General features: G+C 34.9%; 3 protein-coding genes, 1 non-coding gene and 1 pseudogene across 5 annotated transcripts; 3 read left to right on the top strand and 2 right to left on the bottom strand.

Moving 5' to 3' along the window:
• Positions 1-164: 164 nt before the first annotated feature.
• Positions 165-1,450, top strand: LOC102626736 (F-box protein MAX2-like; annotated as a pseudogene).
• An 8,149-nt stretch (positions 1,451-9,599) lies between these two features.
• On the top strand, positions 9,600-11,256 carry WUSCHEL (WUSCHEL-like protein). The gene is made up of 3 exons (NM_001288918.1): positions 9,600-10,129; positions 10,236-10,333; positions 10,636-11,256. The coding sequence occupies exons 1-3, from the start codon at positions 9,724-9,726 to the stop codon at positions 11,005-11,007; spliced, it is 876 nt and encodes a 291-aa protein (NP_001275847.1). The 5' UTR covers positions 9,600-9,723; the 3' UTR covers positions 11,008-11,256.
• Positions 11,257-15,271: 4,015 nt separating this feature from the next.
• LOC102617426 (naringenin,2-oxoglutarate 3-dioxygenase-like) lies at positions 15,272-18,067 on the bottom strand. Of its 2 annotated transcripts, none has more exons than NM_001288887.1 (3): positions 17,562-17,921; positions 16,451-16,879; positions 15,272-15,825 (listed from the first exon to the last, which is right to left on the bottom strand). In NM_001288887.1, the coding sequence occupies exons 1-3, from the start codon at positions 17,919-17,921 to the stop codon at positions 15,526-15,528; spliced, it is 1,089 nt and encodes a 362-aa protein (NP_001275816.1). In that variant the 3' UTR covers positions 15,272-15,525. The 2 variants fall into 2 exon arrangements, with proteins under 2 accessions (NP_001275816.1, XP_052299863.1); XM_052443903.1 differs by having other exon boundaries at positions 15,379-15,825; positions 16,451-16,882; positions 17,562-18,067.
• Positions 18,068-19,117: 1,050 nt separating this feature from the next.
• Positions 19,118-19,236, bottom strand: LOC112496474 (5S ribosomal RNA). Its single transcript, XR_003063031.1, has one exon. It is a non-coding gene; the product is annotated as a 5S ribosomal RNA (ribosomal RNA).
• Positions 19,237-21,093: 1,857 nt separating this feature from the next.
• On the top strand, positions 21,094-22,713 carry LOC102617718 (uncharacterized). Its single transcript, XM_006466880.4, has 3 exons — positions 21,094-21,315; positions 21,424-21,878; positions 22,003-22,713. Exons 1-3 carry the CDS (start codon positions 21,237-21,239, stop codon positions 22,540-22,542), a joined length of 1,074 nt encoding a protein of 357 aa, XP_006466943.1. The 5' UTR covers positions 21,094-21,236; the 3' UTR covers positions 22,543-22,713.
• Positions 22,714-23,076: the final 363 nt, after the last annotated feature.

Raw genomic sequence — 23,076 nt, 5'->3', positions numbered from 1 at the left:
TGCATACTTCAGATCAATATATAACTTAAACAACTAAGTTACCATTCTTGTTCGTCTCTCACCAAACTAATGAAGAAAGAGAAAGGTAATAATGTTAGATTTCGTAAACTCAACAAAGTAGAATCATTTTTGCTTATTTTAATTAAGTAATAACAAAGTAAAAAATGCAATCGTTCCTAGTAGTTTCAGAAAAGCTAAAAAAAAGAACGTTAACGCTTCTTCATCTGGTCGAAACCTCGACGCTGGCTGCGCTGCGAGAAGATCCTGACGACGACGGTTTCACAGCAGAGGATGCAAGAATCAGTAAAGAGGGTTTGATACAGATGTTTAATGGCTTGACTCTGCTTGAAGAATTGGCTCTCGATGTGGGAAAGAATGTGAGAGGCAGCGGTTCGGCTTTGGAAGCGCTGAAGTCAAAGTGTGTAAATTTGAAAGTGTTGAAGCTAGGACAGTTGCATGTGTTTGTTTGGAGAGTAATTGGAAGCAGCTTGATGGGGTTGCCTTGCTGGAAATGGCTCGAGTCTTTGTCGATAAAGAATTTCGGGGACTTGAGTGATATGAGTTTGGTGGCCATTGGAAGAGGGTGCAGTAAGCTGGTTAAGCTTGAAGTTGAGGGATGAAAGAACATTATAGTTGATGGGTTGAGAACACTGGCTTGTTTGCTTCGCGAAACTCTTGTGGAGGTCAAGATCTATTGTTGTAAGAATCTTGGCGCTGTGGCATCATGCAAAGCTCTGGAGCCAATTTGTGATCGAATTCAAAAGCTGCTTATTGACGCCCTTGCCTGTGGCTGGTCTCGATGAATGTCCCATTTTGGAGAACATTCGTATAAAGATGGAAGGAGATTCGCGAGAGAAGCAGTTATTGCGAGATGACAAAGCGTGGGGATTAAGCTGCCTCACAAGGTATCCTCGGCTTTTAAAATTGGTATTGGATTTTGGTGATACCGACGGGCATAATCAAGCCGCGCCTTATAGAGCAGCAGATTTGAGCACGTGGGATAGATTTGTGTTGAATGGAATTGGGAATTTGACATTGAAAGAGCTTGATTATTGGCCAGCAAAAGACCCTGATGTTAGCCAGAGGAGTCTATCGAGGCTTGCAGCTGCGTTGACAGGCAACTGTATTATGCTGAGGAAAGTGTTCGTACATTGCACTGCACGCGAACATTTCATGTCGATGTTGATTTCTCCAACTCCAAATCCTAAGAAAGCCAGGGATGCGCAGATCAAACTAGATTACTACCCCCCACCAGACGCCGATGATTCCTCTACAGAGATAAGAGTAGGGTCTCACCATCGTTTTGAAGATGCAATAAACGCCCGACCTACTCCTGATTGAAACTAGTCAGTGATCAATGCTTTGTCCAAAGGCAAATTCAATACTAGCTGAATTAACAATCAAATGTGAATGAGTTTGATTTTGCTCAAAATTTTCGCCCGTGTGTAACGTGGTTCCCTATATTGCCTTAAGAAGGTTATGCGTGCATGAGTTTCCCTTTGTAATAAACGTTTTGACATTTAAATTTTGACGAATATTTATAATGTTGGAGATAATTCTCCAAACACTCCTTAGATATTGAATTATGAAACATATTTTTTAAGAATAATTCTAACAAATTAATGTAACATATAATGTTTGAAATAATGTTTTACTATGATCAATATATTAAGGTTAGGCGGATATTCTCAATATTAGTGAGGGCATTAGTCCATCATTAAACCTGCGGTCTAATGATCTATAAATACCTATTAATTTACTAAAAAAATCACTTTCATCGAAGTTAAAAATAAAATAAAATATTTTATAGGCACATCTAGAATAAACCTAAAATTCTTTTCTTTCATTAATTAATCATTTATGCTACCATCCGAAAAAAAAAGAAAAATTAAAATTATTGAATTAGTCTCTCAATTACTCTGGAAGACATTTTTCTACAACAAGTAAACGCAGATTGTTGGATGGTTGAAGTACATTCAGAGCACTAGCTTATTAGTAGGTATTAATCATGATTTTTGTGGACCATGAAATGGTACCAGCTAGACAGTGCTCGCATGGCGCCACTCCAAGTCTCCAATTGACCAATTCTTTCGCCAACAAATTGTTTAGCAATTTTGTCACAGAATTTGCAACTTGCACTCTCCTAAATATGATGATAATGATAAATAAACAAATTTCATTGGCCATAATTGAAATTTGGCTGAATCATAATAGGGGTGTTTGATCTCTAAAATAGACAAGGCCTCCACGTCTTAATTGATGAAATAGCTTATTGGATGGAGTGGTCTACCGTACTTATTAACCCAAGTATCTTTTTTTACTAGTTAATGTGTAGTCAATGTAGAATGCAACTCAATAATCCTCCCTCAGACGAAACCATTGTCGAAATCCGATTCTTTCGTTCGACACATACCTGAGTTGTTTTACCACCACATTTTAACTACTAAAGTCTAGCTCTAATACCAATTATTGGGGAGGGGGGGTTGGCTTAAAATTTTTAAGTATCCAACCTAAAAAATTAACTTATTGTGTAGAGTGACATATCCTACTTAGTAACCTAAGTATCTTTCTTTTACTAACCAATGTGAGAGACAACTCAAGAATAATCATCTTTCATAAATTTAGGAAAGCATCAAGCCTGTAATAGATTCAAAGCATCAACTAAATTGTCTACTCACTTGATATTTAACAGTAACTAAACTCTCTTTGTAGCTATGAAATTTAATTGGATAAATCTTATTGAGTAGTTGAGGTGTCCCATATTGATTATATATTATATAATTTTAGTAGACTTGCATTTAAGTGTGTTGATCCAAGTTTTTGAAAAGAAAAAGATAGTTACGATTAAACACAATGGAATTTAGAAGTAGATGGTGATAAAAAAATGAGATCGCTTTGAGATAAGAGCATGGGCGGACCCAATTAAGGCCCAGGAGGGGCTTTAGCTCCCCTTGGGCCATTAAATTTTCTTTTAAATTTACCCCAAGCCCCTTATGAAAAGTTAGATAAATGAATTTGGACACATTTTTTATATATTAAAAGACTTGTAGTTCAATGGTAAGAGTGCTATTTAATGGTTTCAAAACCTTGGTTCAAATCCCATTAGCCACATTATTTTATTTTTTTAAATATTTTGTGGAAACTACTTCGAAAAATGATATTTTCACGCATTTAAAAAAATAATTTATTACTATTATTATTTAGAATTTAAAAAAAAAAGTAATAAAATTTGAGTTTATAAGACTTAAAATGTATTCAAGTGAACATTAAAAAAATCTAAATTAAATAAAAAAATTTTAAACTAAGCCCCCCCTCATTTTAGTTTCTGGGTCCGCCACTGGATAAGAGGATGATTTTAAAACTTAATAAGGTAAAAAAAAAGTGGCGTCTTGTGAGTTAATATACGAGGGTTGAATATCACTACTAGATAAGAAAGAGAGGATACTGAGGGGATGGCAAATGCCAATAGCACCTGTTCCTCCAAAATCCAAGTGGTTTTGCAAACTACCGAGTCCTGAAAGAGGCCCAAACGATAACTGTTTTGTGCACCCCATACGTGACAATTTTCAATTCAGTTTTGTGAAATCTGTATGCCAAAAGAATGGCTTTCGTTGGATGAATATTACTTATCTTGCTTCTCTCTCATGAAACACCTTATCACACAGATATGAAATTGATGAATTATGGAGCAAACTAAAACCAAGAAACTGAGAAGAATACAAAAATTTTCATTCTGTATTTGCTGCTTATTTTACTTTGTGAAGGAATGAGCAGCAAAGTAATGCTTCAGTATTATAATAACAATTAAAGGAGTAAAAAGCAGCACGGCTCTTCCCGTTGGGCAAGATAATCCTCAGTCAGTTCTAAGTCTAGGTCAGGAATGGGCTACCATAAAGCAATTTCCGGCCTGACTAGATAACGTTATATTATTTTTTTTATAACCTTAGAAATCTTCATATTTGATTATTAATTTGAGTTCCAATTAATGTGATATTATTTATTAATTGATAGAATAAAATAATAAGATGAGTGATACATCACACATGAAGACTCAAATGTAGGATTCCTTTGTATTATTTTATTATATTTAATAATATTCCAAGCTTTTTGTGAAAGAAAAATGCTATTTTGCGCTATTTTGACAGAAAAGCAAAGTGATGGAAATGACCTAAATTCTGAAATGACTCGAGTAAACTTTGTTTTAGTAAGTTTTTTTTTTTTTTGGTGGGCATTTTCTGTTTTTCACTTTTTTCTAAAAAAAAAAAAAGAAGTGAAATGAGATTTTATTTCATTATCTTGTTTTGTTATAATAAAACAAAATACATTGATTTAAAAAAATAAAAAAGAAAGACATTTGAGTCATTTAAAAATTTCTGTCATTTTTGTTTTCACAAAATGGCATTATTTTTTAGCCTAAAAAGAAATAAAAATGCTTAGCGCAACAAAAATAACCAACTGTAGTGTTTTATGAAGGAAGGGAGCATATTCAACTGTGTCATCAATTTTCACATAAAGCTAAGAGAGAGGTGGATATTTTCATTGTAGTTTTAATTATTTTAAAGTATTTAAGAAATATATACTTCATTTACGTGTATCCTCCATGGGTGTAAAAATTTAAAAGAAAATATTGATCACTCAAAATTAAGTTAGATGATCTTGAGTCTCTCTTAACGCCAAAAGCTAACTGAAAGAATCTCTGTCCATCACGCTCATCGGTCCTTGAGTTGAAGGCCAGACAATCCATTTTTCTATGTTACACAGGTGGTGAAGTTGGACGCACTTGTATAAGTGTTATGATCTTGTGTCTCTTTCAACTATAAAAACTAACTCGAAATGTGAGATTTCCATCACGCTTATGAAAAACAATCAAAACTTCTCACAATCGATGCACGATAACCTCAACAAATGAACAAGTTTGATGAATTAAACAAGAATTTCAATTGCTTATCAACTTCTATACAAAAATTCAAATTAAAAAAATAAAATAAGTAATTACAATACGAATAGTACTCGTAATTGAAAGCTCATAGATCTATTCAAATCTCCATTGAAAGTGTTCGTATATCTTTTATTTATGTTTCAATAGATGATAGAAAATTGAAATCCCCCCACCCCCCGGCGGGGGGGCCCTCTTTTAACGAGGTTACCAAATGAAGTTGAAGCATGCGATGTTTTGTTGACATGGTGGCGATACAATGTAATTAACTCGGAGCAAGCAAGACCAGAAGCAATAAATATGAGACTGAGGATGATTCTAAGAGTGGTCCAAGTCCAACCATACATTGTACGCAACGGCTGGGAGGTTTGGGTTCCAGGATTACAACGACGCACAGTATGATTATATGGTGTATAGTGTGATTCATTAACAGTCGTGATAGTAGCGTCAAACTTTAGTCTCTGTGCATGCAACATTAGATGCAATGTTTACTTGTTAGAGTAAGAAATGTAAATTTCTTGCAACATAATACTTATTTACTCATTTAAGAAAAGAAGTGAGTCTCACTCAATAGATTCCACTCATTTTTAAAGTAAGGAGTGAGATTTGACTCTCATAAAGATCCACTCCCACTTCTTCTCTTTTTACCATTCTCTTATTAAATATAATATGATTATATTTATTAAACTAAAATAATATTACATTTATTTTTGATAATATTAAGCTTATTTAAATATATTATTATTATATTTAGTTAAAATAATAATTTATATTGATTTTAAGTTAAAATTACTTTAAAAAATAATCATATTCATAGAGAATTAATAATACTATCTTTATTTGAAAATATAATATTACTGCCTTTATTTAATTTTAATAGTATTATATTTATTTAATATTAATAATTAATAATAATGAATAGTTTATTCTAAGAAAATATTAATTTGTACTATATTATTAATAATAATGTTTCAGTTGTGTTGCTCTTATCAATAATTTTTACTTAAAATTAAAATTAATAAAAAATTTATGATTTATATAATTAAGAATATTAATACATAATTTATTTTACAAATATATTTTTTATTCACTTTGTAATTAAAACCCCTAGTATTTAAATAAGGGTAAAACTGTGATTTAAAATAATTTACTCTCAATCAAAGATAAAAATAAATACATAAATGAGATTTTGATTTCTATTCCACACTCTCATTTTAGTGTAAATAAATAAATAATCTATTTCTATTCTCACTTCACACTTTTAATTTTAAGATTCCCATTTCAACTCCACGAATAAATGCTTCCATAGTGTTGTTTTGCGCACACAAAAAAAAAATTGTAAGGTTGTAAATGTGTGTAAGATTGCGAGGGTTACGAAATTGAACAAATAATAGTAGTTGTATAGACTACAGAGTACCTTATCGTAGCAACTCCCTGTAATATAATATAAAGAAATTTAGAGGGACACAGTAAAGACAAAATCTTGTGGCTGGGGATTTCCTCCTCGATGCGGTTGCTAGTCCTTGTCTTAGAATTAGTAAAGACATAAAGTAAAGCGAAAATTAGACTGCTTAGCCGGAGCCCTAGAAATAGTAGGAGATGAGATATGAAGTGATAATGTGATAGCTAGAGTGTGACAATAGGAAGCTAGCAAGAGGAATTGATGACTCGTAAGAAAAGTGAGTGTGCGGGCGCCAGTGCCACAGTATCACTACGGCTACAAACTAATAGGGAAAATTTCATGAGGTAAGCACCTCAGAAATTTTGGATAAGAGAGAGAGAGGCAGATATTGTGGACTGCCAAATCAATTTCTCAAGAAAAGTTGATGACCAAGAGAATGACTACTACTACTAGAGATTATTTTCCCAAGAAACAAACGCTCTCCCTCCATGCTCCATCTGAAAGGAAAAATAAAAAAAAGGTTAATTAAGAGAAAGTTCAAGTAAATGAATGATAAGGAGAGGAAAATCTAATGATGGTAAGTGTCATAACAAGATCTCAAAGAATCAAGTATTTCAGAAGAATGGATTTCAATGAGACTAAACATTTCAGTTTAATTTTCCCAAAAATAAAAATGCAGAAACCAAGAAGTATACCCTTTTTTAGTACGCTATTATTATGAGAATTGATCTTTGTATTAAAGTAAGCAACAAAAACTCCAAAAATCCAAGAAATCTTGTTTTTTTTTTAATTTCCCCCATGGATCCGTCACTTCTTTCTGGCATACACGAGACCACAGGAATTAAGCAATCAGTAGAAGGATGAATGAAAGCATACCAAAAAGTGCTTTCTAAAAGAATTATTTTGAGCTAATAATTATAATTATAATATTTAAGCTATCTCTCTTAGTAATCATGAGAGGAAGACTAAAAGAAAGAAAAGAACATGCTGCAATCTCTGTGGCTTATATCATCAAATATCAGCTTGATTATTGAAAACTATGCACACCGTGGAAACTCTAATCTCATAAAAGCCAACAATTGTCACTATACGAAGGATTGGACATAAGATGCAAATCTATTCCCTTTTCTTTTCTGCAAAAGATATTAAGAATATCCAGATTCCATGTATACCGTTCATTGTTTGAATAGCATATAAGACCCTTCGTAAGTGCAACGATCTACTTCTTTCCAATTATAAAGCTAACGATCTTTATACTTTTTTCTTAATTTACCAATGAAAGTAAATAAAATTAACCCTAACAGCTGCAAGGGTAAATTGTGGGAAAAATTATTAAACTAAATAAACAAGTAAAAATTAAGTGAAAGTAGAGTGCCAAATATTGTTAAAGAAAACTAGTCAAGATTAATAACCAAGACAAATCACGCAAGATGAAATTCTCGATTTCTTTGGGCGGCCTATCCCAACATGAAATCTATAGCTCGATAGGGAGCCATAAGGCAATCCTGTATTATTACTATTATTCTTACTGTTTTTTGAAGAATATTTTCGCGCTATAAGGTTTTTATATATTCTCCTTGAATATTTTTAAGGTTCGAGTCTCGAGAACGTGAGTCCGTAAAAGTGTTGAATGCGGATGTTGGGGGATGGTGAGGGTACAAATTGACGGGGAGGGAAGCGAAAGTGAGTTCTTGTTCTTCTTTCTAATGATGATGATGATGATGTTCTATTACGTGTTAAAGTCTCAAAGACAATGACCAATGACCCCACACCAATTTATTGCTTTTGTATTTATTTTTAGGGGCGCGTGCTCTACTAGTACACTTTGTGATTGTGAAATTCGTTTTTCCTTCATTAATTCTTTGTTCACTTCAATTGTTTTCTCTCGGTGCTTCCTTTCCTTGATTAGATTCAATTTCAAGCCATAGAGTTCCATTCAAGGGTTAGTGAAACAAAACGGCTTGTTTGCGGAAAAGATTTTGGCCCATTAGTTTTATTTAGAATCTGAGTTACGACCATAAATTCAACGAGAGATATCCATTGAATATCATGATTCTCTCAATACAATTCCTGACAATCATTTCAGCGCAAAGTTGGCTCCAATAAATAAAAGGTTTCCTCTTTTAGATAAAGTTGTTCTACTTTAAACCACCTTGCTTTAACGTTATTACTAGTTGAGAATAGAAAGGGAAAAGGAGAGTAATTAATTGACGAGACACTATCTCTTAAAATAGGTTTTATTTGGAGTATACTCTTTAATAAATTAAACAAGTAGATCCCATAGTTGTTGCCCAATAAATAGTAGTTTCGAAATTGCTTTTTCAACATCTACAACGGACTATTATTTTATATATATGTTCAAAAGCTTAAAACTCACTTGGACAATCGGGCACAATGGACTCATATTCGCCAAGCTGTTGTTCATTTTATCGTCTATTTTTTTTTTTGAGAAGAGTCTATAGTAATTAAGTAATCGCCTACAATCATGAATATCATAATTGATTTCAAATACTGTTTTTTTCCAAACCCTACACGTAGAGCATCTTTGTACAGCCTATTCAACTGACACGTCTCCAAGTTCTTTAAGGAACTCGCGTCTCATTTTTGAAATCCCTGATTTTCTTACATAAAGTAGCTAGGACAATGAAAAGATTGCATATATGATACAGTTGTTAAAAGCTACCGACCTATTTATGTAACAGGTGAGGAAGAAGGACCTATGCCTAGCTGGTCATGTAATATTCCTCTATATATCGGAAAATGGAGGGCGGATAGCGCAGTAGCTTTTCAATTCTGATAAATTTATACAAATTTTCACCCTTAAGTGAAAACAGGTACCATACCTTATTAAAAGGAGAGTCCCCACTCGCCGTGAACTCTAAATCACAAAATACATTAATTTATTGCACATTTGCATTCATTCATTCATTCATTCTACTGTCTTCTTCCTTGCTTTTTAATTCATAATTTCGTGCCGCACAATATATGATTTTTCACACTGTCTTTCTCAAATTAAAGCTGATGATACTAACCGGTAACCATATATACTTGGTCGTGCCTTTTCAATGAAGTGATTTCCACTGATACCCTCACTTTCTATATCATCTTTTGTCCCTTACCTTTTTGATAACACTACTCTCTGTCAACTTCAGTGCTCAGACAGATTTTAATTACTCCAATATCCTTACTTCATCTACCAATGTGCCACTTTTGCCCTCTGATCATCCTTTTATAACTCACTGGCCCAGCGCTCTCCATTTCATGCACATTCACATTCGGATTCGCTTACCATCCTTTCTTTCACTTTCTCTCTTTTGTATTTCTGTCTCTTTGCTTTTTCTTTGTTTGCGTCTCCTTGTTTTGATTGCATCATATATAATATCATATGGAGCCTCAACAGCAGCAAAACCAACACCAAGGAAACGGGGCTTGTGGCGGCAGCGGCAAAGGGAACAACTGTCACTGCAGGCCAACATGCCCACGCTGGACTCCCACAACTGACCAGATACGAATATTGAAGGAACTTTACTACAATAATGGCGTAAGGTCCCCAACTGCCGAACAAATTCAGAAGATCTCTGCTAGGCTTAGACAGTACGGCAAGATCGAAGGTAAAAATGTCTTTTATTGGTTTCAGAACTACAAAGCGCGAGAGAGGCTCAAAAAGAAGATCGAAGGCAGCTCCACCTCTGCTGCTGATAATCTTCCCATGCACCAGAGACCAGCTGCTGCTACTAACTGGAAACCTGAAGATTTCGCCAACAAATCGCGGTCTCAGTCTATAACCTCTGGTACTTGTTTCATCTTTCTTTTACATAACTACATATATATATATGTCCTGAATATTTCAGAGGTTTTAGGCTAATAATTATGTAATTGGTTATGATGATTTTGTAGCTGGGGTTTCTGCTACACTTCCTTCATATTCTGTGTATACTGGTGGTCAAATGGGAGACCATGGATATGGACCTGTTACCATGGAGAAGAATTTTAGGGTAAGTTGGCACACGAGGTCATATACTCTACTTCTTTCTAAATTTCAAAAGGAATCTAATTGTGGGATAAAACGAGTAACATAAAATGTACTCATGCATGTACTGTGATTGTTTATATCTGCTAACAGAATCATTCATCAACAGCTTTCTGGTTCAAATTAAATTGAAAAGGAGAGAGCGGCACGAGTACATGTTTGAAACATCTTTAATGAAAACTAACAATCCTCTTTTGGTTAATTAATTTTATTTAAGTCCATTTGTTCACCAGATCTCTTGCATGTTTATTTTGTTAATGAAACTAGGACTGCTCAATATCATCAACTGGTAGCAGTGTTGTTGGCGGATCCAGAAGCCAAAACTATGGCTGGGTTGGCATAGACCCACACACTTCATCATACATTTTTTTTGGCCAGAAGAACTCTGCGGATGGCAACCAAGGAAATGACAAAGAAGACGAAGAAGAAGAAGAAAATGGTCACCCAGGTATTGAAACCCTCCCTCTCTTTCCCATGCATGGCGAAGACAGCATCAACAATTATTGGAACAGCAAGCCAAATTCAAGCAGCTACTACTCCGGCTGGTATGGTTCCAATGATGGTAGCAGCACCTCTTCTTCAGCTTCTCTTGAGCTCAGCCTCAATTCCTACACCAGCGGATCCTCGGGCTCTATATAAAAATATATTCCCAACCATTGGTGATCAGTACCATAAATATGAATGATGAATATCAAGTCGAATAATGACCTAGTAATTATGTGATTCATAAGCTAGCTAGCTAGCTAAGATATAAGCTTGCTGTTGTCTTAACTAACGTACTGTTGTCATCTTTGTTTTAAGTTAAATTTTAATTATGCGGTCTCTTGTGTATTTATCACGTGTTAACCTATAACTTGATGGTTTATTATATACATATCTTTCTGTTCACCTTGTCCATATTACGTGATTTAATAATTAATACAGTGAAACCCGCGGATTAAGGAAGAAAGTCAATAACTTATTCATTAATTATACTGCAAAATGTACTCATTTTTGTACTTTGTCTCAACTACCTCAAGATTTGTGGATCAAACAAGCAGCCTACGAAGTACAACCATCAATGCCTCGTTAAGTTATTGTATAAAAGATCAGTTTCATAGACAAAAATAATGTAAAATTGACCGGTTTAGGAGATGTTTGTGTGTATATATATTAATGCGTGTAAGGACTATATATTAATCACAATGCTAGTGGCTTCATGCGCTTGCATAAAGAATGGGCGTGTAATTTATCGACAGAGATTTACGTGGACCCTTAAAAAGAGATGAGGGTGTTGCTAGTGCGTCAAGTATGATTTGCCGATGATATCAATTTGCATAATCTAACATGAAAAATTGTTCTAGTGAAAACCATGTACAAAAGTTAAAATGATTACTTCTATTATTATACAATACGGGGTATATGTTTTGGAGTCTGAACCCACTTCGTAACTATCACCAAATTATTGGATTTGTTTCTTCTAAATTGTAAAATGGTCCAGTTGTGAGTTATTTAAACAAGTGAAACGGAAATCTATTTTTATTCATGTTTTGTTCATTAATTATTTATCCTGCGTCTTCAACAACTCTTATCAATGAAAAGGTCGACATCTGCAAGATTATGAATGGATGCTTTCCCTATTATAGTTTGGCATATTTACACTCAATATGGCACGGCATGATCCCAGTGTCGTTTAGGGCAGTGAGGATTGAGAGTGAGGGAGGGCTGAATGAGGAAAGCATAGAGAATGCTTCTATTCATGGACGACAGATATTTAAAGATTTAGTTGTGGATCCAAGAAGATCTTCAAGAGCTTTCTGATGCATCGGCTACGTAATGTCCAATAACAGCAATATAAGCCATTTCTCTAGCATCACGCTTTTCTACCTATTTTGTGAAAGTGTTTTAAAGGACTCTTTTATAAGTTTGTTTGCTTTCCCTTTCGACTTCTTAAAAGGAACGGCTGTCTTTAAAGTTTTCGAGTTGTATTCAAGTCCTACCAAAGTGTACGCATCTGTCCTCTACATAAATTGCTCTGTATATGTCAGCGGCTGTGGCTCTACAAGCAGTCTGGGCATCTTCCTCCTTTTTTAAAAAAAAAAAAATTTATTTACGTTCGGCTCTTGGGTGAAGAATTAGATCAATTGATATAATAGTTAAAAACTTAAATCATGATTTATTAAAACCGGGCGCCCTTTTTTTTTTTAACCAGTAAGAAACTTTGTTACCATCAGCAAGCCAGTAAATTCAACAACCTAGAAATAAAATTAACATATTCTTAAACATTATGATCAATTTACAAGTGCATAGAAGATATACAGTTACTGGGGTTTCATACCCTCGCTCTGTTTTGCCTTAGCCTTTAGATAGGCTCGTTATTGCACCCAAAAAAAAAAAAAAAAAAAAAAAAAAAGATATACAGTTAGGCCAAAGTAACTAAAAAGGAAAAGAAAATTCAGCGTAGAATACTTACGACGGCCAAAAAGCCTGGCTGGGCCAGATCTGGCATGGCTAATATTTGACAAAGTTTTTAGGTGCCAAGGGCCGAGCAGAGCATGGGGTTTTATCTTAAAGCTCTTGGCTTGATCATTAAATGATAAAATTAAAATCCTAAATACATTCTGCTGTCTAGGTTTTGTATTTGGTTACTTTAGTTTTTGTATTGGGATAAGTGATACTGTTTTTGGATTCTATTCATCTGTATTTCAATTTCAATTTTAATTTCATTTTTTTTAATAATATTAAGTGTTAGTATTACATAGCTTGATAAATTGTTAAATAAAATTTTAACAAAACGAAGTTAGATAAATTCCATACTACCAAATTGAACAAGGAAATTGGACAATACTAATAATGGATTAAGGAAATGATAAAAACATATCAAAGTTGTTTTCTTAAAAAAAATCAAAAATTTTAAAACAATTAAACATTAATGGGCCTGCAAAAAGTCCTGCCCGTCCAGGACTGAAGAGGCCGAAACAGGGCTCGGTCTAGCCCCTTTGCTGCATCAAACGGAGAGAGAGCCCTCCCCTGAAGGATTTGGGGGGAAAGCAGAGCTACGTGAACCTAGCTAAAAGATAGTTAGATAGAATTTTTTTTTTTTTTTGGCTTTTATTAGATTGCTGATTGCATTTTTATGTCTTCTAATGCCTTAAACCTATATGAAAATGCTAAACTTGGGAAAAATAATACTACGCAAAATTACACGATAATTAAAATGAATGAAATTAAAAAGACAAATAATTAGTAACGTTTCTTACTTAATTAATGGTAAAGGGGCAGATCTATGAAAAAGTAAATACGAATAAATCCTATACTGTATTCTACTTTTTAATTAATTGATATTTGCAGGGATAGTGTAAGGTGCGAAGCGCGAAATATGGACAAATTGAAATCGTAATTTAATTGTCTCCAACATGATCAAGATGAGATGGATCCTTAATTCAGTTAACGTGGCTCTCCATGTAATTGGCCAAAATCTTTCATACGGATGATTCATCCAAGTAAGTTGCAGTGATGATTTTGGTCTTGAAATTGGGACTCGAAGGCAAAGGAGAAATTAATTGCACGACATAAGAAAGTGGAAGAAGTGGATGGGCAATGGCTTCACAATCAAGTTTGAGGTCAGTATTTTGCCGTTAGTTTACAATCTAATGTGCAAGTGACAACTCAACACAAATCCCTGTTTTGTTTTTTTTACATGCTTTTGGGGTATGAATTTAGTCCACTCAATTTTGTGTTCGTTATTCATTGTTGTAATTTGAAATAGAGTAACCACAATGTGCAGGCAATTCCTTACTGAGCAATTGCATGTGTTATGTTATATTTATATGTTATAGCAAAGATTTTTGGGCATGAATAAAGTTGCAACATTAATTATGTTTGTAAATAGCTAGATGGAAGCAGGTCAGCACGACTTCTTGGTTAGATTTGTTTCTAGTTCACAGCATTCAGAAAATACATCCATATATCCATGTTGAATCAGAAGCAATGTAAGGTATTAATTTATTTTTGTTTTTTAATTGTTTTGATTTTGATTCATAAATTTTCTCTTTAGATACACATTTCATGCAACTATTTATATGCAGTGACCCAACTCTCATCTATTTGACGGTAATGAAAATCCTGTATTTGCATACGCAAATCGATATTATGCCAAATAGTTCATATTTCATGTTTTTATTGGTTGATAGGCAATCCTGTTGCTGTTAGCTTCTCTGTTTGCTTTACTGTGATTAATTAATGTCCTTGTGAGAACTACCTTATTATTCAATGCTATAGAGAAGATTGAAAATTAGCATTAATTTTGTTGCTAATTACTATTGGGGCTTCACAATATTTTTAAAAATTTTTGCTGGAAGTTGGTGATTATTTTGTCTTACGTAAATAGTCCCGCAACTTTATTTCCCACCATCTGTTAAGTGTTTCAGTTTTAGTTGGATTTGGATAGAATTTTTTACCATGAAAGAAGATTTTGATTAGATTTTAGATCCCGCGACTAGTAGTTAAAAGTTGGTATTAATACGTTAATTGGTGCATTGTGAGATGGGATGCTGAATGTGGGTGGTGCAGTTATTGATTATCAATTTATTATCACATTATTTGGTTAGTATTACAAGAAGAAAAATGAGCAGTCATCCTTTCATTTCATATGGGTGGGTAATGCGTGGGACCTGACTCCGGAAGTGGAAGTGGTCCGAGAGGTACTGTGGGCGGGATGGCAATTAGTTGTCATTCGTGATTTGTACGGAAAACGAAAATGAAAGAAAGATCGATTTTTTTGTACTTTCGAGTTTTGAATGCATTGAAAATGAGGCCAGGCCCTCTTTCTGACTTACATAATTTCTTATCTGTGTTGGTGGCAGCTGCCAAGTTATATGCAACTCACAGTAATTCAAAAGTAATCGTTTAATATAGCAAGAATGATACAAAATAAAATAAGTGAGAAATTGTGAATAATTACATTGATATTTGTTGTAAATTTCTTAATTTAGCAAGACCCTGTGTCGATTGATATTTGATTGAAACAAATGAAGAAGTAGCCCCATTTTATTTTCACTGGCATCGTTCACGAAAACATACAGAACTCCATAATAATAAAAAGTAAATAAGCAGCAGGAAATGCGATGCATAAGAAGCAACGAAGGGTAGGGTAGCCTTAATTAGGGGTCAAAGGCTCTAAGCCAAGATCTCCTCAATGGGCTTGGCGTCCAATTTAGCTTTCTCGGAATATTGTTTCTTCTCGTTGGCCAGCTTCTTAAGCCTGGCGAGTTCAAGGTCTTTGCTCATCTTCCTCCTGTACATCTCAGAAAATGGAATTGGTTCCTCCAGTACAGGCTTCTCTCCCTCTCTTATCTTGAGTGGATACACTGTTGCCTCTGGTGCTGGGTTTTGGAATGTAGCAATCGATAATCTGCTGCTGTTTGAGTTCACCACTGCTTGGTGATCCGCGTTCTTAAACCTCCCATTGCTCAGATACTGATCATCATAAATAATTAGTTTGTATATGTATATGTATATGTATGACTATCACATTCGTGAGACAACTTCAATTTTCAGATTCAATGAATATGCTAGTCATTGCAATTGGTCTACTTACTTTTCCTTTCATTTTCAAGACTAAAGCAAATTGCAAATTATATTGTACATCCCTCATTAAAGATTTGGCTAAAAAGTGGACCATCTGCTCATCACCGACAAATTGTACATAAAATTTAATTATGGCAAAATGGATACAAAATCAGTGCTTTAAATGTTAGCGATATTTTCATTAATTATTAGTGCTTAATTAATTTGTATGTGTGTGTTAATAAAGAGAAAGAGAAACTAAAATTAGTTGGTATGAGTGGTTTGGTATTCTCACTCCTTAAGAGAGGCCAGGGGTTCAAGCCCCGCTCTTGTATGGAGTCACCACTATGACCAATACTTTACTCCTTAAGAGCCGATCTGGTGCGACCGGGTATTAGTCTAGGTTGTGGTATGAGCTTAAAGGTGCCTCCCATAGTTAAAGCCTACTCAGGACCACATCGTGGTTCAGACAAAAACAATAAAATAAAATAAAGAGAAAGAGAAATATAAGAGCAGTGTTAGCATATATACTTACATGACCATGATCACCCAGATTGACCACAAAAGCACCTTCAATAGGTTGAACGGTGATCCACGTCTTACCATTATCCTTGGTAGCCTGGAGGCCACCAACTTGATCTTGGAGCAAGAGTGTGATGGTTCCCGGATCCGTGTGGCGTTTGAGTCCGAGAGTGAGGTCGGGTTGTGGGCATTTTGGATAGTAATTGACAACAATCTTTTGGTCCATGTCCACACATGCTTTGGTCAAAGCTTCCTTCTCCAATCCCATTGCCTCTGATAAAACTTCCAGAAGCTTGCACGCCACTCCCATTAATTTGTCACTGTATTCTTTTGTTACTTCCATCCAGCCTTCTGGCTTGTCCGGCCAACGTGAGTAATCTCGGCTTTGCTTTGGGAATGAGAAATACGTCACTATTTCACGCCAATCTTTTACTACTTCACCCTGCTTACGTAATATCATTTCTAAATGTCATTATATCTTTCAGTTACATATGTTAGCCTTGCATTTGGGTAATACATAACTTTTTAATTCATTCGTTACGATATTCTAATGGAAAATGAAACGTCAATATTGCATATCTCTTTTGGTCAAATATTGAATGCATTTTCGGAATACACACGTCTTAAATTATATGCTGGGAAAACAGCATATCTATGCTTGGTGAAAGTCATAAAACAAGTTTCTTATTTCTAATACGCGTGAAAGTAGATTTCAAACTAGAAAATTCACGAGGAAGAAAAATTGAAGATAAAGAGAAAAACAAGGAGGGCAAACCCAAGAAAAATAAACTACTTGTGAGTTGAGGATATGTTTAAACTAATGGTATCTCATTGAATTTTCTATATCATTATAGATTCTATTTTATTTGGGCGTAGGGTTCTGAGCTATACATGCGCGCAATGATATAATTATGTCAATCTTAAATATCGTTAACCCTGTTGATTGTAAATTTTTTGTGTTAGGCAGATTGTAATTTCATTTTTAAAAAAATTGGATACACACATGATAGCTAAAGTAAAAATCTGCCTAAATAACTAATAATAACCTGATATATGTATGTATGTATGTGTGTGTGTGTGTGTGTGTGTGTGTATGTAGGGGACAAGAGTAAGAGAGTTGGTACCTGAAGGTGGCTAGAGACAATGAAGCCACCCTTCTTCCCACCGGACATATCAAACTTGAGCTTCTCCTCAGGGGGCAGGGCGAAAAATTCTGTAGCAAGACGAGTCATATCGGATATAAGCTTAGCATCAACACCATGATCAACAACTTGAAAGATTCCCCAGTCCTCACACGCCTCAACAATTTTCTTGCAAATCTCAGCCCTTTTGCCACCGACGTCATCAATCCCAGCAAGTGAAATCACAGGAATTTCATTGCTGAATTCATTATAAGCCACCTTGGGACGCTCATCTTGAAAGCGGACAAAGCTTGGGTTGAGGGTTTTCTCCCCAGCAAGGGCGGTGAGGGTTGAAGGAGCCATGAATTGATGATCGATGAAGCACAAATAATAATAATATATTAGAGCAAATGTATAAGTATCTGTTTAAAAGCAAAAGAGTGAGTCCAAGGGTGATGCGCAACTGCCGCTTGTGTTGTGGGGGTTAATGTGCATGTGTGCATGTTTTACACCTATGTATATATATTATATGGAGTACGAGGGGGACGCGGCTTCGGATGTTAGACGGTTGGAAAGCGTGGCAGCTGTGGCTACCTCTTAACACGTGAACTACCATCCTCTTAAATGTTTTAACACTTCAAGTGGCATCCATCTACCACCCTACATGCGTATCAGCATACGTGCTTCTAGAGTCTACGTGGTTGGGTAACGGAGGAGCTTTATATAGAATATCTTATCTCAATTGTTTTAACTTTTTTTAAGCATTGAATTGAATGGATCACTCTCTATTGACCAGTGCGTTCGTTTAAGTTTTAACTGCATAATTTTTATTAGTATACAGAAATTCAGAAATAAATATTTTTATTATTTTGTTATACATATAAAAATCAGATAAACGAATTCCAACAAACTTGGCAACCTAGCTACGTGGCGCCGTATTCGTCTTCGGCATGCAAAGTACGGATTGGCTGTCAAGTCAAATGCCATGTAAATTCGGTCACCACATATTTTTATTTATCCCAATTTTATACGAACAACCTTTTTTTTTAGTTTATGTGCCAACGCCTTCCCCCGTTATCCTTTCACAAAGTGGAGGATTTTTTTTACCCTATTATCATTTTTAAAAAGTGAGAAGCAGGTAAAATTTTTATTAATTTTTTTTATTCAGTAGTCATTAAATAAAAATAAAATAAAGAAATAAATCTTGATCATATATAGAAAATACACATATGTTATAAGATCTTTAATTCAGAGAAATTCAAATAATGAGAAGATCTAATTCTTTTTAATTCATCTTTATCTCTCATTAGATTTTAACTTGGGTGGTCGGCTAGATTAAATTACTTAAATACTATTGAGCCAAATTAAATACTATTGAATTAGCTGCATATAATATACTATATCTAATTTGAGAAAGTAGCTATAGCTTAAGAAAGAAAGTATATAAGTGAATTAGCTGAATAGAATAAATAATTTATTTGGTCATATGTAAGGTATAGTTGAGACCACATCACGTGATTTAAACTTAACTTTTTTTTTTTGATATAACTTCAAAAGGAGGTGTGCAACACGGGGACTTTCCAAGAGGTCACTCATCTTAGTACTGCTCTCGTCCAAGCACGCTTAACTGCGGAGTTCTGATGGGATTCGGTACATTAGTGCTGGTATGGTCGCACCCGATTTAAACCTAACTTTAACTGCTCGACTGGTCGTTCATGAAGCATGCATTTACCTTGCCTGGCTGGGGATGGAAATTTCTCTACGGATTTGGGGTCTCATGGGGGCCATCTTAAATGAAAAAAAAAATTAGATAATTTTCGAGGATGGAGCGGATAATGGGGAACAAATAATTTCTATGAGGTGAGATATAGTTTTGTACTCCCCACCTCACTCCCACCCCACCTCAATTTTCATTATATATAAATCCTGTTGGTTAATAAATTTTCTTCTTATTTTTACCTAATATAAATAAGTTATAACTAAAAGAAAATCATACAATATAATTCTTATTAATTCAACCTTAAAATATTGTTATGTTTTCTTTTCTCTCCTTTTCAAATATTTTTTACTTTTGATATCATCTTAAGATATTGTTTCAAAATTTTAGATTTTTTAAATAATTTAAATACTTTATAATATGACGATGATTTTATTTAATTCTATAATTTTTAATTTACTGAAATCATATATCCATACCTACTATAAAATAAGTATATTGGGAATTCACTAATTTTTTGGTATATTAAATCATATGGTATTTAAAGACTACATTGGACCTCGACTAATATAAATTCAAACTGGGTAAGACCACGAGAATGATAAAGCTCTCCCAATATATATTTAACACAACTGCATTTCTAAGTATTAAATTTACTAAGAAATAAAGTAGAAAATAAAGACGAAATTTTTAGAAGAATAAAAATGAGAGGATAAGAATGAGGTACGTTTCCCAACCTCAACTAGGGATGGCAAAATCCAGGTCCGGGTCCGAGTTTAGCCTTTCCGGATCCGGACCCAGATACCATTTTCTTTTCCCGGACCTGGATTTTTTCACCCGGGTCTGGGTCCGGGTTCAACCCGGAAAAATCCGGGTTTCCGGATTCCGGGTTTTGAACCCGGATCAATGAATCAAATATTAATTTCTAAAATTCTAAAAATAAAAAATTAATACATTTCCAAGCAATAACACATCTAGATTAATCAATAAAATTAATTAAAAAATAATATTAAAATTAGATATCCGGGTTATTAAAATTTATTCCAGACCCGGATATATCCGGGTTATTAAAATTTATTCCGGATCTAAATTTTTTTTACATTCCGGTACGGGTTCAACCCGGCCCGGATTATCCGGGTTCGTCCGGGTCCAGGTTATTTTGCCATCCTTAACCTCAACCCACCCCATTGCCATCCCCATGCCTAGCTACCAATCTCCTAATTTTTTTTTCCCTTCTCCTTTATATCTTTAGGTTTCAGGAATTGTGATTGATGTGAACTCGCTTTGTCGTTTTAAACCTTTTAAATTATGCTGAACTTTTCGTTTTCTAACAATATTCTTTTGATCGTATCAAAAAAAAATTCTTTTGACTAAGATTTCATGGTTTCTTACCAAGTCCACATCCTGGGCTCCGATTGGGCTCCGACATACGAATGCCACAAAATCATTGGTAAAGGTGCATTGTCTGATACACAAGCTAACTCACACAAAGTTTCTATAATTATACACGAAATTTAGTTGGTATTAATTAAATTAAATGGGCTATATTCGTAGTAGTGATTTTCATGAAAGGGGCATTTTTTTTTTAATGTCAGTTAAGGTTTCATGAAAAATAATTGTAGGGTGGCATATGTTGAATACGGACGGGGTTGGCAAAAAAGAGCCCAGCCCATCTTGGATCGGCTCGGCCCAGTGTATGAGAAGAGTGAAAAGTGAACATTGCAATTGCGTAATTGAAATAAAATCCCAACGGCTAGTTTTACCACACGTGTGAACGGATGTGGCAGCGAGCGCTGGCTCTAACGGTCATATTACCTTACCGTTCAAACCCGTCCACTAATTGCCTTCATATATACCCGTCGCACATTTTACATGAAAAAACATCTTCTTGATTTACTTTCTTGCTTCCTTTACTTTTCTTTAACGCTTGATTACTCTCATTTCATCTTTCCTGAATCTCAATGGAGACCCCATCATCGTCAACAAGAAGAATCACCAGGTCACAGACTTCGGCTGCTGTCAACAATATTCCCATTTCAAGTGAGTCATCTTAATTAATTATCTGTTCAAAGTAAAGTTTTGAAACCACTTCTTGATTCGATAGTCCTTTTATAATCGTGATCCTTTACTTTGATGATATTTTTCCAGGGAGAATTGAAGATGCTGAAAAGGGTGTTTCAAAATCAAGACAGAGAGCCACAAAACAACAACAAGATCGGTCTGCGCTGATTGATATAACAAATGATTCACCGATTGTTGGGCTTGCAACGGGGGTCTTGGAGGAGACTCCATCATCGGCCGTGGCCAAGCGAAGGACCATTAGAGCCAAGAACAGCACACCTGGCTCTGGAGAGGCTTTGCTTAGGTGTCAAGCGAAGACTCTCCTGCAAAAAGTTGAGGAAGAGGCTGAGCTTTCAAAAATCTCTCTGGAGAGTCGCCCATTTCTTCATCTTCAAGGCTTTGTAAACTCTCCAATGCGACTTCTTGCTCCAACTCCAGCAAATACGCCGCAAGTCTTGAATCTTTCTGAGGATGCCAACAACGATAATGATTTGGCCTCAATCAATGCTTCGCCAGTTACTCAAGAACAATTGATTTCTCTGGTTCGTGTATAAGTAGAAAATTCTGAATGGTTTCTGTCCTTGGAAATTTGAGAATTTGACTTTTAAATATTGAACTTCGTTCTTGTGTACAGTATTGATTCTTATTGTTGTTTCTGATTATCAGGTGGTCGGTGAGATCAAGATCGAAGAGGGAATTGAATCGGATATAAATACGATATCTCGTTCTTTGCTGCTGGATTTCTCTGAGAAAACAGAATCAACAGAGTGCTCCTCTGTGGAGACTGACGCGGGAAAGAGTGACGGCAAAGAGAAATCATATCCAGATGAGGATGACTCTTCTGTTTGGTCCATTCAGGTCAACGCAAGCATTCATGATGAAGAAGAGGAAGTAGATGAATCTTACAACGACAATTACGAAGAAAATGAAGCTGAAGAGTATGATGAAGTATTGCTTGATGAACTCTGCGAAGAACTGAGCAAGATTAGTGTGAATAATACGGAGCAGACAATGGCTAAATTTACAGGACGGCACACAAGATACTTGTACAACAGCGATGATGAAATAGTTGAAGAAGAACTAACTGTTAATAATAATAATTTATCAATTGGTTTCTCGCCCAACGTCTTATCCTTGAAGGGCTTGCCAACACCGAAAGGGAAACACATTCGCTTCGCAATTGAGGAAGAAGAAATTGTCGACTGAGGCTCTCTCATTGTCATTGGTTTTCTTTTGACTTGACTTCTGATGTCCCATCATTGAGTTTATGCTGTTTTGTCATTTTTTGGCTGGGCAATTGTTTTGATGAGAAAAAGAAAAAAAATGCTTGTAATCACAACGACGTGATGACGTTTTGAATTAATGAAATTTGATGAATCTCCCTTTGCAATTGAGGAAGAAGAAATTGGCCGAGCAATTATTTTGATGAAAAAAAGAAAAAAAGAAAAAAAAATGCTCATAATCACAATGATGTGACGTTTTGAACTAATGTCTCCACCTCAGTTCGTGCTTTCGTTTTATATACGTGCAAGGTAGTTTTAGGCACTTGGTTACGCTGGAAAATAATTGAACAAATACCACAACTATGAGGACAGAAATTCGTCAAAATTACGAATTGTAATATACGTTTTGAACTAATGTCTCCACCTCAGTTCGTGCTTTCGTTTTATATACGTGCAAGGTAGTTTTAGGCACTTGGTTACGCTGGAAAAAAATTGAACAATACCACAACTATGAGGA

Source organism: Citrus sinensis, chromosome 7 (genome assembly GCF_022201045.2).
Source record: "Citrus sinensis cultivar Valencia sweet orange chromosome 7, DVS_A1.0, whole genome shotgun sequence".
In the NCBI taxonomy this organism is placed as follows: domain Eukaryota; kingdom Viridiplantae; phylum Streptophyta; class Magnoliopsida; order Sapindales; family Rutaceae; genus Citrus; species Citrus sinensis.
Note: the sequence above shows the minus strand (reverse complement) of the source record. Positions and strands in the feature narration are given on the sequence as shown.

Coding starts and splice junctions, on each gene's coding strand:
- WUSCHEL (NM_001288918.1), top strand. CDS start 9,724: ATGGAGCCTCAACAGCAGCAAAACCAACACCAAGGAAACGGGGCTTGT. Junction 10,130..10,235: donor GTCTCAGTCTATAACCTCTG/GTACTTGTTTCA, acceptor ATGATTTTGTAG/CTGGGGTTTCTGCTACACTT. Junction 10,334..10,635: donor CCATGGAGAAGAATTTTAGG/GTAAGTTGGCAC, acceptor TAATGAAACTAG/GACTGCTCAATATCATCAAC.
- LOC102617426 (XM_052443903.1), bottom strand. CDS start 17,921: ATGGCTCCTTCAACCCTCACCGCCCTTGCTGGGGAGAAAACCCTCAAC. Junction 16,883..17,561: donor TTGTCTCTAGCCACCTTCAG/GTACCAACTCTC, acceptor ATATTACGTAAG/CAGGGTGAAGTAGTAAAAGA. Junction 15,826..16,450: donor ATCTGGGTGATCATGGTCAT/GTAAGTATATAT, acceptor TATGATGATCAG/TATCTGAGCAATGGGAGGTT.
- LOC102617718 (XM_006466880.4), top strand. CDS start 21,237: ATGGAGACCCCATCATCGTCAACAAGAAGAATCACCAGGTCACAGACT. Junction 21,316..21,423: donor CAACAATATTCCCATTTCAA/GTGAGTCATCTT, acceptor ATATTTTTCCAG/GGAGAATTGAAGATGCTGAA. Junction 21,879..22,002: donor AAGAACAATTGATTTCTCTG/GTTCGTGTATAA, acceptor TCTGATTATCAG/GTGGTCGGTGAGATCAAGAT.